We start from the raw sequence: 16,508 nt of genomic DNA, 5'->3' as shown, positions 1-16,508 counted from the left end.
TTCAGGAGTATTTTATAGATGTAAGATTCATACATACAGGTACTGTGTGAATTGAATTGAGATTCCCACATGAGCCTCTTACAATAGAAACAATGGGCTGTCAATAAATATACGGTGATTAATCTGTCTAATGTGTTGAGTATGTTTGATCCAGATCGGCCATCACAAAACATTGTTATCAACTTTGTCTATTTCCTGAGACACCAACTCCCTAGTTCTTGTTTAGCTTGTCCTCAAAGTAGGATAATATTAGGAGAACTTCTCTCTACAATATCAATACCAATTCGATATTATTCCTAGGAGCAAGAATTTGAAACTTTTTGAAATTAAATAGGATTCAGAAAGACTTGCGACCAGTTTGAAATCTTTGAAGCGTATGACTATCTTTCTCAAGTCAACAGTAAGACCAACATTTAAGGAGCTTAGAAAAAAGAATCGCGCCTACCCCATGCTGGCGGGCAATATCAAATGGGGGAAATTCGGTATGCTACAACATTCTTTTACTATTTACCTTATCTAACTTTGGTTCATCGGTGTGAGGACGACCTCCAGAAGACTGTGGGTCGTGATGACATCAATGATATAAATGGGAGGCTGCGACATTGAGAGTAATGATGAGTTTCCCAACTTGCTTGTTCGAGACACCCAACACACCTTTCCTAACATGCAGTAGTAGCGAGAATGATTACATGCACAGATGTGGCAGAGACGAACGATGTAATGGCTGTGTAAAGTTGTCAAAACCAGTGCCCAGGGATTAATCGAAGATGTGTTCCAGTACAAAATGAAGAGTTAATACTTTGAATTCGAATTTCCCATACCAATTACCAATCTTTGAAATCTGATATGAGTGTGTTCCTAGGATGCCGTACATCTAGACCCTGTACCTCTCCTCCGGGGGCATAACGGTAGGAGTAACAAAAAGTTCTTGATCAAAGAAACGTGTACGACTTCAAATCATCAGACCATACTGCACGGGCTCCCGGATTCATGAGGATGCGATATCCATCTTCCCCATCCTTGAATGGCGGCTCTTCCTTCAGGATAACCACGTTCTCGCGCATCATCCCCGTCTCCAGCCGCTGCTCCGCCTTCAAGTGCCGCATCTTTGCCCTCGCCCGGTAGTCCTCGTACGCTTCCCGGCCCATGGTCGCAAACAAGTACCGAGGATGCACGCCAATCGCCTGCGCGCCCTTCTGGCCGAAGCCAAAAGACATGAGCGCAAAGGCGGCAATGTCGTCAGTCTGCACGCTCCGATTCGGGATCGTCACAAAGTTGAACTGGCTTAGCTCGTGATCCACATTGTCGGCGTTGGTGTTGCCCGGGATGAGCCCAGTGCCCAGGACCTGGAGGCATCCGTTGAGCATCCACGATGATGCCGGCCCTTTGGGGTGGCCTGTCAGGTGCTTCTGGAATACGCCTAAAAGGACGTTGCCCGGCGTTCGGCCGAGGTGTTGGAGCTGGCGCTGGATAATGTCCATTTCGTTCCGGTCGTTCATCTTTGTGGACGTGCCGTGGAACGAGACCACGGCGATGTCATCCACATCGAGACCCCACACAGCTAGAGAGCCGCGAATCGGGGCAATGGATGTCGAGTTGTTCCAGAATCCGTTACCGAGACTGAACCGGGCGTCCGATTCCATGCGCCGGACGTGGTGTTCGACGACGGCCGGATCGAGCCGGTCTTCCGCCGCTTCTCCAATGGCAAGCTGCTTGTCGCGAAACGCCGCGATCTGGGCAAGACGATGGTCCAGCAGATTCTTCCGGACAGAGAGCGACAATGAAGACGCGGATTGTCCCGGAACCGGCGGATGCACCTCTCGTGCATTGCTGAGAACGCCCTTTCCGGGCGCTGGGACCGACCGCGCGGCCTTGTCGCTGGCCATGCCGGTGAAGGCGACGATGGCGTAGATCGGGACGCCCATCTCTATCGCCAGGCTCGCGGACATGACAACTTGTATGCCGGCACCCTGCGACTCGACGAAGCCACTGCGCGTCGACGCCGTCGGTCTCGACATCTCCTTGGGCGTCCGGCCTCGTGCCCCGTCCGCTGTGGAGTCGTTGGTGGCTTTCATGTTGGCAAACTCGTAGACTTCGTCCTCTTCCATATCGTCTGACGCGCCGACTAGGCACGCTTTTGCTTTTCCCGTGACGATCAGGTCAAAGGCTGTATCGAGAGACTCTAAACCGGTTGCGCATGCTCCGACTGGCGTTCGTATGGGGCCCGTGGACGATAGGAGCAGCATGTTCACCCATGCCGTGACGGTGTTGGCGAAAGTCTCTTGTAGCACATCTTGCTGCACCGGACAATCTTTGAATCTGCCCTTGTGCATCTTGTTCAGCGACGTAGCGCCGCCGATGCCCGTACCGATGCAATTCCCGACCTCGGATACGTGTAGGTACTGATACAGCTCGTACGGATCGGTAATGCCGGACGCTAGTAGCGCTTCGGCGGTGGAAATCAGAGCAAACAGCGTGATGCGATCGACCTGCGAGACGATATCCTCCGAGATGCCGTAGCGCCGCGGATCCCAGCCCGTAGGAAGCTGCCCCGCGACGTTGGTCCCGAAGTTGAGGGCCTTGGGGATCATCAGCAGAGCTCCCTTTTTCAAGCGGACCCTGAACTGCCCGTTCTCGAGCATCTTCACCTCGACCTTGTCGCCGTGCTGCCGCTTGAACTCGATGGCGTCCTCCTTGGAGACCTCAAATGGCGACAGATCCTCGTCAATGGCGACTTCTTGAAGCATCTGTTTCGCTTTCGGATCGTACCCGTCCCAGAGAGCCGGCTCGACTACGCGGATGCCGCTGTGTTCGAGAATATGCTTTTCGTAGCGGGACTTGATCTCGCTGTCCGACACGGGCTGACCGGAGGCGACGTCGATCCAGCCGCAGTGCTTTTGGCTGCCGACACCAGCAGTAGCGGCAGCAGGAGCAGGAGAGCCGGCGGGGACTGTATTGGAGTGCTTGATGAGGCCCATGATCCAGGCCATTTCGATGCACCCCTCCAGGGAAAACTGCCCATACGCTTCCATCTCCCAGCGAGTTCGGCAGTTTCCGTGAGGGCCCAGCTCTCCGAAGCCGGTGATGACCACCACGCGGTCAGGATCGACCATGCCGTGCAGCTGGCTGCCCAGATCCCCGACGGTGTCGTCGTAGTCCGTGAGTTCGGGGAATCCAACGCTCAGCAATGCTCGTACACTTTCGGGCTGCGGTGAGTCTATCTGTGGCATCGTGCCGGTATCGTGAGCCTCCAGGTCGTCCTCGGCCTGGATAGCGCGCGCAATCTCGCTCTTTTCCCGGATCGTGGCTCGAGCCTGATCGACAAAGGCTTTTAGGCCGTCAACGCAGTCCAAGTTCCCGTTGAAGTCGGCAAAGACCGGCTCATCTTCACATAAGCAGACGAGGTTTGGAGTCAGAAGCATGACAATGTTGAAGGCCATTTCCCGGGCCGAGAACGTGCGCACGCCAAGATCCGCCTCGACGCTCTCGGCAACGATGTCGTTGCCTCCCATGAGCGACGTCGATCTCGTCCAGCCAATGGAACAGCCGCATATCGACAAGGTGTCTGACCAGCTTTCCGAGTGCCACTTGTTGAGCAGGCTCTCGAGACCTAATTTCGACTCAGCGTAGAGCCCGTCGCCGCCAAAGGTGCCGTGGTTGGGCGAGAGGGGGAGGATGACCTGCGCCGGGCGGTATCCGCCTGTGCCGGTGACATTGAGTTTATGTCGCTTGACGGTGCCGAGGAGACGGATAGTGTTGGTCAGCATGACCCTGTGAGCTAGTTCGCTCCTCGAGTCGATCCCGTCAATCTCGCGGCCTTCCTCGCCGATGGCAGCAAAGGGGAGGATGTAATCGAGATCCCAGCCCAAACCGCCGGATTGCGAGGGCTCGTAGATCCACGCGGCGAGAGATTCGATATCACGTACGCTGGCCAGGTTGCAGGCGACCAGTGTCAGACTCGAACCACGGCTTCCGTGTTCGGTGTAAAGTCCTTGGAAGTAGCTCGTGGTCTCTGCCGAATAGCTGCTCGTTGTGACGACGACCTTGGCTCCGGCGGACAACAGAGCGCACAGTATCTCGGAACCGATGGAGTTACGGCCGGCGCCGGTAAGGAGAACATGTTTGTCGGCCAAGGATAGCCCATCGGAGATCGTCTCGTGTGCCTCGTCGAAGAAGATGTCTGTCAGGCCGCTGTCGTATATCCATCCTCTACCGCAGCGGGATTTGAGGTGGAGCCAGGGTGTAGGTGCTCCAGCCGTGACCTGCGGCCGGGACATCTCTTCGAGGTATGTCGATGGGGAAATCGAAACATCGCGGGGGATCTCCTGAACACGAATGGTGCCATCTATCTCTATGACCGTAGAAGGTCGTGTCGATGCGAATTCCGGCAGGAACCGTGGAGGTGCCCTCCAAGCCGCAAGACAGGTATCCAACAACCCCTCAAGGAACGACACAGCTAATAGGTTGTAGCTCGTTTTTCTCCGTTCTCTGTCGAGGAGAAAATTGACCACCTCAAACAATCCAGGCTTGGACTTGTTCGCGATGCTCGTCGTGATGCGCGCGAGTTCTGTGGTGTCCTGCGCCCCGAGGACCCCGGTCCGGATATTGTAGTATGTCCGGAGCAGGTCGACAAGAGCCCAATTCCACGCGGAGTCGTACGTCCTGGCCTTCTCCCTGCTGAACATGGGCTCAATGCCCGAGACGTAGAACTCACCGTGCTCCGCGATCCACGCGTCGACCTGGGACTGGAGCCGGTCCACGCAGCTCTGGAGCTTGCTGGCTTTGTCCTCTTCCGAGTCCAGCTGGAGCGTCCGGGCACATAGGTCCAAGAGGTTGCGGTAGAAGATCTTCTGCTCCGTTGGGAAGCTGGCGGCCGGGTGGTTGTTCGCCGTGGATTGTTGCTGGGTTGGTACGGGCAATGAGGCGATGTTCAGACCGTTTTCTTTGGCGTACTGTTCGGATATGCCGTCTAGGAAGCGCTTCGCCGACACCTCGTCACTTATCCGAGCCTTGGGTGCCTCCAGCACAGCCAAAAGCAAGACAGCATCTTGGTGACCCTGTGGTAGGCCCGATTGCTTCTCCAGATGTTCCCTCGCCTTCTGAGACGAGAATCCAGCGGGCATCTTGGCCGCCATGGTTTTGGAGACGACAGTGCTGGACTTTTTGCCGAGCTGTCCTGAAAAGGCCGCAGCTTGTATGCCCGCCGCGAGCTGCTCCAGCGGCATCTCTTCTGCGCGATCGGGCACGTTCTGAAATTCGGCAAACAAGTCACCTACAATTTCATTCTCCAGTGTGGATCGACCTGGGAATACATCAGATGAGCCATGGTCGGTACATACGCATGGGGATAACCGGACTCTACGCGCTACACCCTGAAGCGCCATGGGGGCTTGCATACCTTTGACTAGTTCCTTGATCGTACTTGAACCGGGGAGACTGGAAGCTGACTTATTGAGTTTGTGAAGAATGAGAAACTCTAGTATCTGTCGTGCGGTGATCGGACGATCTTCTATCCTCTCTGAAGTAGGCTGCGGAGCAGCAACAGGAGGAGGGACGGGCACAGGCGCGCTGTTCGTCTCCAACACGGCCGGTTTCGCCAGGGTCTTTGCCGCCATCTCTGGGGAATCAGGGGGCGTGGGGTCCGCGTGGTGGTAGATGTCGTTGCTGTCCGACTTGCAGGACAGGATTTTCCTGTTGATAGACATGGCGGCGTCGTAGTCCTTGTAACGGTTGGTGGCCAGAGTCCTTTTGGCCATCGTGGAGAGTGTGTTGGCCGGTCCGATCTCGATCAGCCTCTCCACGACCTGGTCGTCGAACAAGGTTGCCTGCGTGTCGGTCCTGTCATGTTTATGGTCTAAGTTAATTCAATTGCGTGGTGCGGATTATTGTTGTGGTGGTGGTGTTTGCCGCTGCGTACCATTTCACGGGATATGCAAACTGATGGCTGAAGAGACGGATTAGTTAGCAATACTTTACTTTCTCTGCGCAAAGATCTTTTAGAAATTGGGACAGCAGATACTAACGCTAGGAGCTCAACTACCATGTGGTAGCTGATGTCATGTTCGTCCATTGACTTCATTGTAAGTCGGGAATTTCCAGATTTTGGGGGCGGGCACTGGGACAAATTGGGCAAAGATCAGCAATAACCTGTCCCAACGAAGTGGAATTCTAGCCAAGAGCTGCAGGATAGTAAAAAGCCTGGAATCTGTACATGCGTCGGGGAGGCAAGATAAATGGGATCGGCGGACGTCAGAGAACGAGGGGGAGAGGAAACCACAGGGAATAAATAAGGGAACTTTGATGAAAGAATCGCATTTTCGCGCCAATAATAATTTCGACAAAAGGCAAACCGAATTCTTGAGATGACGGCAGCTATAAAGAGTCGAGAAGAGGGGTCCGGTCTGACTGGAAGGGGACTGGGCTGCAATATCTCGCTTACAAACTGACCGGTCGGCCTGGTCAGCTCTATCGAGCCTTTGTGATGAAACCATCACATCCGATAACCAAGGAGTCACGTTCCCGCAGTCTGACGCTGTACCGTGCATACAAACACCATAAGATTCTAGCCAGTTCAGCCGCTGTATGCAATAGTAGTAGTTTGATTGCTAGTCGGGTGGTAACACAACGGATGCCAAGTCAACGATCACGAGAAGCCGCGCATGGCCCCAATTTCATGCACGCAAGCAACGCTCGTTTCAACAGTTGCTGTAGCGAAAAATACTCAAAGGGCGCTTGGTCGCTCTGATGATATTGCAAAGGGTTGGTCATCACATGGAAACACCGGGCACCTATCATAAATCCGAGCGGACGAGACATAGTTTCGTTTTCTCGACTTGTCACACACTCTAGTGCGGGAGGTTTAGACTCTGCGATTTTAGATGATGTATTCAGCTATAAGAGCAAGAAAGCATCACGAGATAGGACAAAAGAAAGATATTTAAAACCAGAACACGCCCCTCTTGAAGCGCTTTGCTCCCACCTTCTCAATATTTTGCTTCGTTGCTAGGATTGCAGCAAAGTCACTTTCATTTCACTACACCGAGGAAATAGCAAGATGGTGGCTTTGCAAGACACATTATCCCCGTTCGCACCCTCTGGGTTGGGCTTGATGCAATCCCAGGACGACGACAAGATGTTGACCAAAAACCTAAGCCAAAACAAAGAACAAGAAGCAATGGACGCAGCCCTCTTCACAGCGGCCGCCACATCCGCCTCTCCATCCATCACCAGCATGCGCAACATCGTACCCAGCCGAGCAGTCTACCTCTCCCCGACGCCCTTCTCCTCCCACCTGATCCCAAATACCTCGTTCCCGCCGCCGCTCGTATACATCGACACAACACAGGGTGCCGTCGTCGCGTTGTACGTTCTCGGGCCCCAGCTCGCCGGGCACCCGAACATACTGCACGGTGGCGCGTCCGCTGCCCTCGTCGACGAGGTCATGGGCCGCGCGGCCGTCGAGCGCCTGCCTGCTCGCAAGGTCGCTGTGACTGTCACGCTGGAGGTCACATACAAGGCTCCTGTGCTCTTGGATGCCGAGGGGGGTTGGGGGGTGGTGGCCATTTGTGCGCATGTGCAGACCGCGGCGGGACGGGTTGCGCAAGTAGTTGGCTCTGTAGAGAATGTAAAGACTGGACAGAAGCTTGTTGAGGCTCGCGGGACTTTTGTAGAGCCTAGGGGACTATAAAACTTTTACATTACGTTACTTCAATAATCATAACCCAAAAAAAAAAATGTACGCGAATTTTGAATGTTGGAAGCACATTGGAAGTAGCCAAAGGCTCGCACGGAAGGGCTGTGAGTCAAGTCTAACCCCATTTTATTGACGAGGGAGTTGATTGATCAAAAGTTCCATGTAACGCTTGGCCCTTCATATGGAACTAGAATATATGATATATGATGTAAATTGCACTCTTGAAGACGTGACAAGCTAATCCTGGGAGAACTCCTTCGCTGAACTAACACGCATAACGACATGAAGCTTCGTAGACACATGAAGAAAGAAACTGCAATGTTCAAGTACTATTCGATGCACATGAAGCTTAAGCCTGCGTAAATAGAAAATAAAAATCACACCAAGTATTCAACTGGCCCCCTCCAAGAATGTACGATATACCGCACACATTTCAAAAGTTTTCCACCACTTCAATGTTAGGGGTTCTAGCTGTGGAAGGATTCGTAGAGTGTTCGGAACGCAGACGCGCGGCCGAGAAGCTCTGCAGGGCAGCCTTCCTCGACAATGACGCCCTTCTCCAGAATGATAATCTTGTCAAAGTCGAGAACGGTGTCGAGGCGGTGAGCCACCGAGATGATGGTCGCGTCTGCGAACCGTTCCCGAATGACAGTCATCATTTTCTTCTCCGTGTCGACATCAACACTACCATGGAAGGTTAGCCCAAAATCTTTCCAAAACCCAAAAAGAATACAATGTGAATATGGGTATTTTTGGGAAGACAAAACATACCTGCTAGTAGCCTCATCCATGACCACAATCTTTGATGGGTGTAGGATACCTCTCGCCAGGCAGAAGACCTGTTTCTGGCCGTGGGAGAAGAAGTCATCCGTGAAGTCTGCGTCGAGTCCGCCCTTCTCTTCAATTACGTCCCAGAGGCAAACAGCGCGAAGCGCCTCACAAATGCTCTCGTCCGAAGTCGTGCCTTCGGGATCGCAGTTGAGGCGCACACTGCCGTTGAAAAAGGGAGGTTCTTGAGGAAGCGCGTTCAGGCGTTGACGTAGTACCTCCCGCGGCATGGTCGCAACATCAACACCGTCGATGAGGACCTGACCCTCATTGCAGTCGATGAGGCGAAGGAGGGTGAGAAGGAGAGAACTCTTCCCACTGCAAAGATGGGTGTTAGCAAAGTGTCTCAAAAGTATCACATACAGCACGGTTATATAAATTGTAGCATACCTTCCGCTCCGACCGCAAATGCCGACTTTTTGACCAGGCAAAACGGTGAAGGAAACCGATGAGAGAACGGGGTCCATGGCCTCACCATACGAAGAGCTGACATTGTTGAAGCTAATCGCTCCGCTCTCAGGCCAAGACTCTGGTGGCGTCTGCGGCTCCGGGGCCTCGCTCTCGGCGGGCGTCTGTTCAGCAAAGGTCTTCACGCGCGCGACGGCACCGATGGAAGTCTCGAGAACAGTCCAGACGGTGATGGCCGCCTTCATGGCGCTGCTGAGACCCATGATGTTGTACAAGGCGACACCGGCGAAGCCCGCGCCGACGCGGCCGTGCAGTGCGACGGCGACGGAGATGAGGACGACGGCGAGAGCGGCGACGGTGAGGTCGAGGACGAGGGTGAGCCAGCGCTGGATGCTGTAGAGGAGGTACATTGGCTTCTGCGAGGTGTCTAGGCGGTCTCGCATCAGGGTCGTCAAGTCCTTTTGCCAGCCGAAGGCGCGGATTGTGGACAGGCCACTCAGAGTCTCAAGGAATTGGGAGCTGGCGCGCGTTAAAATTGGACACTTCTACTTTTTTGAATCAATGGGTTTGGCACAGAACTTACTACATGGGGGCCTTGGCGTCGAGCTCTAGGAAACGGAGCTGGCGCGAAGTCCTCAGGTAGAATCTTTGAATGATCCAGAGAACGCCGCCGAGGAACGGGAAGACTGCAATAAGCTGATAAGATGCGGGAATGATCATCAAAGCCTGAGCAATGCAAATGAGTCCGTCTAAATGCAGGTCAGTGTAAATACTTTATTATCACCTTGTCATAAAGCCCTTACTGGCAGCAACATTGAGGAGAGCGATTGGCAACTCGGCGTCAATCAATTGGATATCTTGACTGAACCTACATGCAGGATTAGTCCGGGAGGCCAAGCAAAGTTCGAGGTGTGCGCCTACCTGTTGACGATGGAGCCAGTGTTCGTTGTGCCGAAGAAGGACAGAGGCGCGCTACGTTTCGTTAGTCAGGGAAGCTGGGAAGACAAAATCGGTCAGTGACTTACCGGAGAGCCTTCTCGAGCAGGATCCAGTGAAGCTTGACACCAGAGGTCACGGCCATGCCAAGTACGGTGTGCCTAGAAATCATTGTATTAGAGACACAACTCAAGAGTGAAGATGAATGTGTTGATGGGACTGACCAGCAGACCACTGCCAACGCAACCAGCGAGAGGACCTGAAGCGCGGTATAAACGCCCATGTACTTGCCGACCTCCTGGTTAGGATGCCGGTCGTTTGCCTCACCCCACCAAGAAAGCCAAATTTCTACCGAAAGGTTAGTCAAGCTTTCGCTTGGGTCGAGGTCAGTTTTAGGTGGGACGTACCAGGGAACTTCGTCAGGAAAACCCAGATAATCTGCAGGACGAAGAAAATGATGACACTGCGGGGACCAGTTGCCTCGAAGTAGTACTTATAGACCGAACGATCACCCAAGCGCTGTGTCTCCTCATCAACAGCGCTATCTGCGGCCGTCTGTTTCTGCTGAGGCTGGAATGCTGATTTCCCGTTATCTTGAATGGCGTCGCGCTGGATCGCGTCTTCCTTCGTGATCAGACCGAACTTGCTGATATAGCCAGGCTGCTTGTTGAGCTCCGCAAATGTTCCGCGAGAAGCGACTGTGCCGGTCTGGTCAAGCGTGATGATGTAGTCTGCTTGAGGAAGAATGTGCACTACAAGACTGTCAGGAATGGCGGGAGAAAGAAACCTTGTGAGGAGTTACATACCAGCATGGGTGACGAATAGTGCGGTGATATTGCTCTGCCTTAACAGGCCAGATGTTCCAAAGAGGTTGTTGAAGACGCGAGTCTGCGTCTCAAAGTCGAGGCCGCTGAAGACGTCGTCGAAAAGGATAAAGTCACGTCGGGAATAGACGGCACGGGCAATTGCCTGAAGGGCACTTTGGTCAGCTTAAGACTTGACGAGGAAATGGCGGATGGACTATGAATGCTTACCACTCGCTGCTTCTGACCACCACTGAGCGTAACGCCCTTGCTGCCAACCATTACCTGGTCGCCATCCGGGAAGGTCGCAATGTCTTCCTCCAAGGCACAAGCTCTGATAACGGTACTGTACCAAGACGCCTCAAAGTGAGAGAAGCCAGTGACGTTGCGACGGAGAGTCTCGTTTGTTAGCCAGGGAACTTGGTCACAGAAGGCGATGCTGTCAGATGACCGGCTAATGGTTCCCTCTGCAACCGGGGTCTCGCCCAAGATGGCCTTCAGGAGAGTCGACTTTCCAGAGGCAACGGGGCCGACAATCATCGTGAGCTTCCCATGTGGGATGTCCAACGTGAGGTCAGTCAGGGCCGGATCCGCATCCGCTTTCCATCCGAACTTGGCATTGCGTATCTCAATGGCGTTTCCACTGACCAGAGGGTCCAAAATGGAGGTCACCGTTGTAGTAGCCTGCTTCTCGGACTCTTGGCGGACCGACGAGCCGCTCTGCGATTCGCTGATGGAGGAGGTGCTGCCGAGCTTGCTCGACGGACTGCGGGCGTCCGACTTGGCGGACGTCTCCGGGGATAGAAGGAAGGCTTGGATGCGGCCGAAGCAGGCAATGGAGGCAAAGATATTGGGAAGGTGCGCGAACAGCTCGTTCAAGGGCTGTGTGACGAGAGTAAGGAGGGCGAGGGACGTGAAAATGCGGTTCGAGTCTAGGGTAGTATGATCCTTTTGTGCGATGGCTGTGTATGCGCCAAATGTCACCACCGGGGAGATGGATCCAGGGGCATAAGCTATGCTGAGTTAGTCCAATTCAACACAATTTGTTTTTCAGGACTTTGACATTGTGAGATCACTTACACAGAGTGACGATGACGAGCAGCATGGTTCTGAACTTTGCTGCTGACGCGATTTCCTTCAAGCGAAGGTCTTGAATGATTTGGGACATCTTGTCGGTGAATCCAGATAGTTTGACGCCTTTGGTAGATCCCAAAACAGAAGAAGTGACCGCTATCAAAGTCAAAAATATTAGCAAACTTGGATGGGCCAATTCATGGCTGAAGCCGCCGGAAGCAGGTAATGATCTTACCAACTCTCTTTTGGATAGCCGCCATCCAGGATGCCTGGAAAGCCCCAGCGGAACCGGACAAGACTCCCGCGCCCACTGCGCAAACTGGGTGAAATATTAGCGACTGTCGCAAGCAGGCCAGGGCGAGAACTTCTGCTTACGCAAGAACAGGACAAGAGGAACGATAAACACGACTCCGAGCTCTCTGTACAGCAAAGCGAGAGCTACGGCCATCTGAAGCAGGGTTGACCAGCTCTCGTGGATCTTGGACATGCCGTTTACGATTCTTTCAATGTCGGTGCTCATCAGGGTGACTGCGGCAGCTTCCTCAGCACTGGTGATGCTCATGGAGGTTGTCTTCTCGTAGATCAAGAGCACAAGGCAGCCGCGCATCATGGTGGCGTAGCGGAAGACGAGATGCTGGCATCCGGCAGTCACAACCTACAGCACGTAGCAAGTCAGAATTACATCACACAAAAGCTGATTTAGATGTGTGGGTCGAGTTCACTTACCGCAATGCAGATGTAGACCAAGCCATAAGCTCCAATCAAACCGTATCCAATGTTTCTCTGGTCCTCAGTATGGTCAATAGGGGAAGCAAGGTAGGCCATGATGGTGCTGATCATGAACGGCTGTGCGAGCTGGAGCCCGATGAGGATCATGTAGGCGGGTACAGGCGCCAGTATAGGCCACTTCAAAGCCGAGAAGATGACTCCAAGCAAAGCATTGTTTCCCTGCTTGGGGGCTATCAATCCATTAAAACATGTCAGTAATCACAATGATAAAGTGTAACCACGGAATATTACTTACAGGCCTTCCACTTTTGCCCGACACGGTCCCACAGAGAATCAGACAGAAGCTGTCTGTCAATGACGGGTAGCTTGGCAATGGATAGCGGAGAGGAGTATCCCTTGCGAAGCAGACTGTTGAGCCAGTGGAACCCAACGCGGTTGAACAGTCCAGCGGTCTCCTCTGAACTATACTCGCTCGCGTCGTCGATGATCCACCGTCGCTTGCTGGCTTCCTCCTGCACAAGAAGCGCAAATTTGAGGGCAAAGGCCGCGGTCGAGAGCGAGACGATTGGGGTCCCGACCGATTTCACCCACAGGGTTCTGAGGCGAACGGCATCGAAGATGGTGGACAGTACCAGGAATACGCTCAGCAGCAGAGAGGGCCCGAGGGATCTAGAGTGCTCTGTGAAGGACAGGGCGGCCAAGAAGATGCCGTCTAGGATGGTTAAGGCAGCGGCGGCGACGGCTGTTTTCTTGTTCAGCGTAAGATCTGCGTCACGTGCCCAAAGTGCGGTGAGGGCGACGGAGATGGCAGTGAGAACCAGAATCGGAGCCTGTGTTTTTGGTCGTTAGTAACTGGGCTACACTTGACTACATCTTTTGGACAAGCTTGATATGTGGATGGGAGTTGTACTGACCAGTTTGAAAAGGCGAAAGGTGTTGCCTGCGACTTTGCGTTGTACCGAATGGCGGGAAAATATCCTCAAAGCCGCCAAGAGGATGAAAATCGACGATGGGAGAATCGACAAAATCGTGTCTTCGAACAAGAGTGTGAAGTCGAATTTGCGAACGCAAGAGTCCACCACCGGGCCGAAGGCGAAATCGCCGGGGTTGCCCGGTGATGCGCAAGTCGCCATGATGGCCATCGAAAGAAGATCCCTCAACAAGCCAGGCAGTTATTGAAACGAGGCAATAAGTAAAGAGACTCTAGTCACGATAACTTCGGGATCGACACCAAGCTGACCTCTCTAAGCGCGGCGGCAAGGGAGATAGTCGAGACGCGAGTGGAGCACTGTCGTGTCAAATGCCTGTCTTTTTGCTCGTAAATCTACGAGACCAAAAACCATTTGGCTTTTTCACGCGATCAAGTGGGAAAACGGCGAGAAGGTGCCATTGTTATGAATAATGTCAACGAACTGGAAGACATCGCCTTCGTAGCGACTAACGGCACCGACTGGCTTCGCTTACTTGGTGATAAGGCGACGGAACTGTTTGCACGTTCAGCTATATAGAATGGGTGGTCTCGGCTGCAACATCCCTGTTCCCTGCATGGAATGCGGTTGAAGGATCAGACGAGTTGGAAGGGCGGAAACGTAGAACATGGTTAGAAGCAACTACCAAATCTGGACTGGCGGCACAAAAAGAAGCCTGATGTGACCTACCCTGCATTCGTGCGAACTGGGTGCGACCAGAGGGTATTGGAACTTCTTCGTTCGGTTTGTCGGGTGGTATAAAGCAGAACGAATCAAGAAGCCCGACTCGCCTCGTTGTCACCTCGCCCCCTGACCATCACGCTGACCTGACCCAGTGACCCTGGTTCCCCCGGCTCGAAAGGCCATGAGAGGGGTCTGGATTCGACATCGATCAGGTCCAGCAGGGTTTCCAGAACTGTTTGTTGGTTCTGCAATACAGCAAAGTGAGGAACTTTCGTTGCTGGATACATGTAACAAAGAACGGAAGAGGGGACGCCCACACCCCTGCTTATCTTTCCATCTGCGCCGCCGTATCCGTACTAATTGAGAATAACTCCAAAGATCTGATTGGTGGTCTATACGGCCGTTGCAAGCCGCAGTAGCACAGTCTGACAGAGGGTGTCCCATCCGTACAACAGGATGAGTCCAGCCCCAGAATCCCATTTCTGCCCTGCCAGATTTTAGCGAGGTCTGATTCACGTTGTGAAGAATTGCATGGTCTCCTCCCAATGCAGAGGGGATGCAAGTCGACCCCTCCTGCCCACAGATGCCTGTCCGTACTTACATGTATCCATCCAACCCACCCACCATGGCAGCAGGGCTGTTCCGCAGCAAGACCCCTTTTGTAGAGCTGAATTCTGAACTGGCATTCGTCCGTTGGTTTCACGCAGCTCTGGAGAGACTAATCTTCTTTGGCGCCGGAAATGTCACATCAGCTGGTCTGACTGCTTATGGTGGTTTGGTTTAAGATGCATTGAACCCCATGAGCTTCAGGGCATGTTCAAAATAATCACTGAGATATTCTCATCGACACACATCTCACCACTCCACAAAACGACGGTATCGCTCTCCCTTCAATCACAAAGAAAAACCTCCCTTATTTTAAAAAAATGAGCTCCGACCTCCCTCCCCCCTCTTATAACGACGCCGTCTCCGCCGTTGCCCGCCAACCGCCCTTCCCACGCCCGGACGCCATCGAAACCCACCACATCATTGTCGGGCCCGGCGCCACCTCCCTCTCCCTCCCGTTTCCCGACCCGGCCGAGGTCTGGCAGAGCCGTGACATCTCTGTCCAGGACTGGGCCGCCTTCGCCTCCAACATTACGGCGGCCCTCGACGCCAACATCGTGGATGACAAGAAGCAGGTGACAAGCGTGGACGAGTACAAGCAGAAGCGCCTGACAGAGATTGTCGAAGGGTGGAACGGCGGCTTCTTTGAGCAGCGCGGCCTCAAGATTGTCCTCAACGGGCAGGACGACGACGCTGTCGCCGCCGCCGGCTCTTCTGCAGAGGGTTCAAGGTTCAGCTTTGGTCCCAAGAAGTTTGGGGTTCAGCTTGGTGGAGGGATTTTTGGTGTGGACTTGTCGTCTAAGAAGCCTGCTTCGGAGAAGTAGACTGCATTTGTATTCTACAAGTTCGCATCGTAGCCTACTGAGACGATTGACGCGTTGGAGGAGTCGGAATTTGGGATTTCAATTACAAACGCAATGCAGTACAGATTGAGATGAAGTGGCCACTCCAATATTCGACGCTGTCTTCAGCGATTCTCCAATTGATGAAAACCTATCAACGAGATAGTCCTGCTAAACTGAAACATTATGGCAAATTTCAGCGAGCTTGTGTGAAAGTTGATCGCTGAAAATAAATTACGGAGGTATCCAGAGACTGCAACATTTGACCAGAAATCTGTATGCTGGAGGTTTGGCATATGAGACAGGAATGACCTTGGAGATATCCGCCTCGTCAACGTACCGGAAAACGTTTCTGAGCTAGCAACCACTAATATTTCCTACATTCTCTGGTAAAATCGTAACTTAGCCCGTCAGGTAGGCTTGGCTGGGCGGCACCGAGATCAACCGGTCTTTTGGAGTCTTTTAGTTTCCATATGCCACGACTTCAGCTGTAAAGAAGTCCACGTGATGCCCGACTTGTCCAGCTTGACCTAGTGCCTTTCTGAGCAAGGCTCCTATTCTTGTCATGGGTCGACCTTTTAGAACGTATCGACTACAGCAGCTGAAAGGGCGTGAAAGACTGAAGCTTCGTTGAGCTTCCGCTGTACACATCGTGGCCCTATGCACTGCCTATGTCCTCCGTTGTAGGCGGTCCGTCTTCTTCTATAGAGGAATTTCCCTTTTTTGAACAACTCAACAATGTCATGGGGCTCTGACAGCTTTCGGCAACGAACCCCACACTGCGTCATAAGCCGGATGGAGCCTTCGCATCCGTCATACCATCCGTCATACCATCCGTCATACCATCCGTCATACCATCCGTCATAGCAAACCCCTACGTCAGCTCTACCGAGAGCGCCTCAACCCGGACGTATCCACACATGATATAGTTGTAAAG

General features: G+C 53.2%; 4 protein-coding genes across 4 annotated transcripts; 2 read left to right on the top strand and 2 right to left on the bottom strand.

Annotated features, from left to right (window-relative positions):
• Positions 1-932: 932 nt before the first annotated feature.
• CORC01_08416 (fatty acid synthase subunit alpha) lies at positions 933-6,079 on the bottom strand (the record flags this gene model as incomplete). Its single annotated transcript, XM_022620047.1, has 4 exons — positions 933-5,302; positions 5,399-5,838; positions 5,918-5,944; positions 6,024-6,079. The coding sequence occupies 4 exons, from the start codon at positions 6,077-6,079 to the stop codon at positions 933-935; spliced, it is 4,893 nt and encodes a 1,630-aa protein (XP_022473504.1).
• A 1,095-nt stretch (positions 6,080-7,174) lies between these two features.
• CORC01_08415 (uncharacterized protein) lies at positions 7,175-7,687 on the top strand (the record flags this gene model as incomplete). The annotated part of the gene is made up of 1 exon (XM_022620046.1): positions 7,175-7,687. One exon carries the CDS (start codon positions 7,175-7,177, stop codon positions 7,685-7,687), a length of 513 nt encoding a protein of 170 aa, XP_022473503.1.
• Positions 7,688-8,160: 473 nt separating this feature from the next.
• Positions 8,161-13,613, bottom strand: CORC01_08414 (uncharacterized protein; the record flags this gene model as incomplete). The annotated part of the gene is made up of 17 exons (XM_022620045.1): positions 8,161-8,377; positions 8,465-8,839; positions 8,912-9,448; positions 9,513-9,678; positions 9,733-9,797; positions 9,851-9,901; positions 9,955-10,026; positions 10,090-10,213; positions 10,273-10,617; positions 10,672-10,834; positions 10,900-11,681; positions 11,749-11,898; positions 11,978-12,061; positions 12,118-12,397; positions 12,469-12,701; positions 12,767-13,301; positions 13,386-13,613. The coding sequence occupies 17 exons, from the start codon at positions 13,611-13,613 to the stop codon at positions 8,161-8,163; spliced, it is 4,407 nt and encodes a 1,468-aa protein (XP_022473502.1).
• Positions 13,614-15,049: 1,436 nt separating this feature from the next.
• CORC01_08413 (uncharacterized protein) lies at positions 15,050-15,553 on the top strand (the record flags this gene model as incomplete). Its single annotated transcript, XM_022620044.1, has 1 exon — positions 15,050-15,553. One exon carries the CDS (start codon positions 15,050-15,052, stop codon positions 15,551-15,553), a length of 504 nt encoding a protein of 167 aa, XP_022473501.1.
• Between the last annotated feature and the right edge of the window lie 955 nt (positions 15,554-16,508).

This window comes from Colletotrichum orchidophilum, assembly GCF_001831195.1.
Source record: "Colletotrichum orchidophilum strain IMI 309357 chromosome Unknown Scaffold_71.1, whole genome shotgun sequence".
Classification (NCBI taxonomy): Eukaryota; Fungi; Ascomycota; class Sordariomycetes; order Glomerellales; family Glomerellaceae; genus Colletotrichum; species Colletotrichum orchidophilum.
Note: the sequence above shows the minus strand (reverse complement) of the source record. Positions and strands in the feature narration are given on the sequence as shown.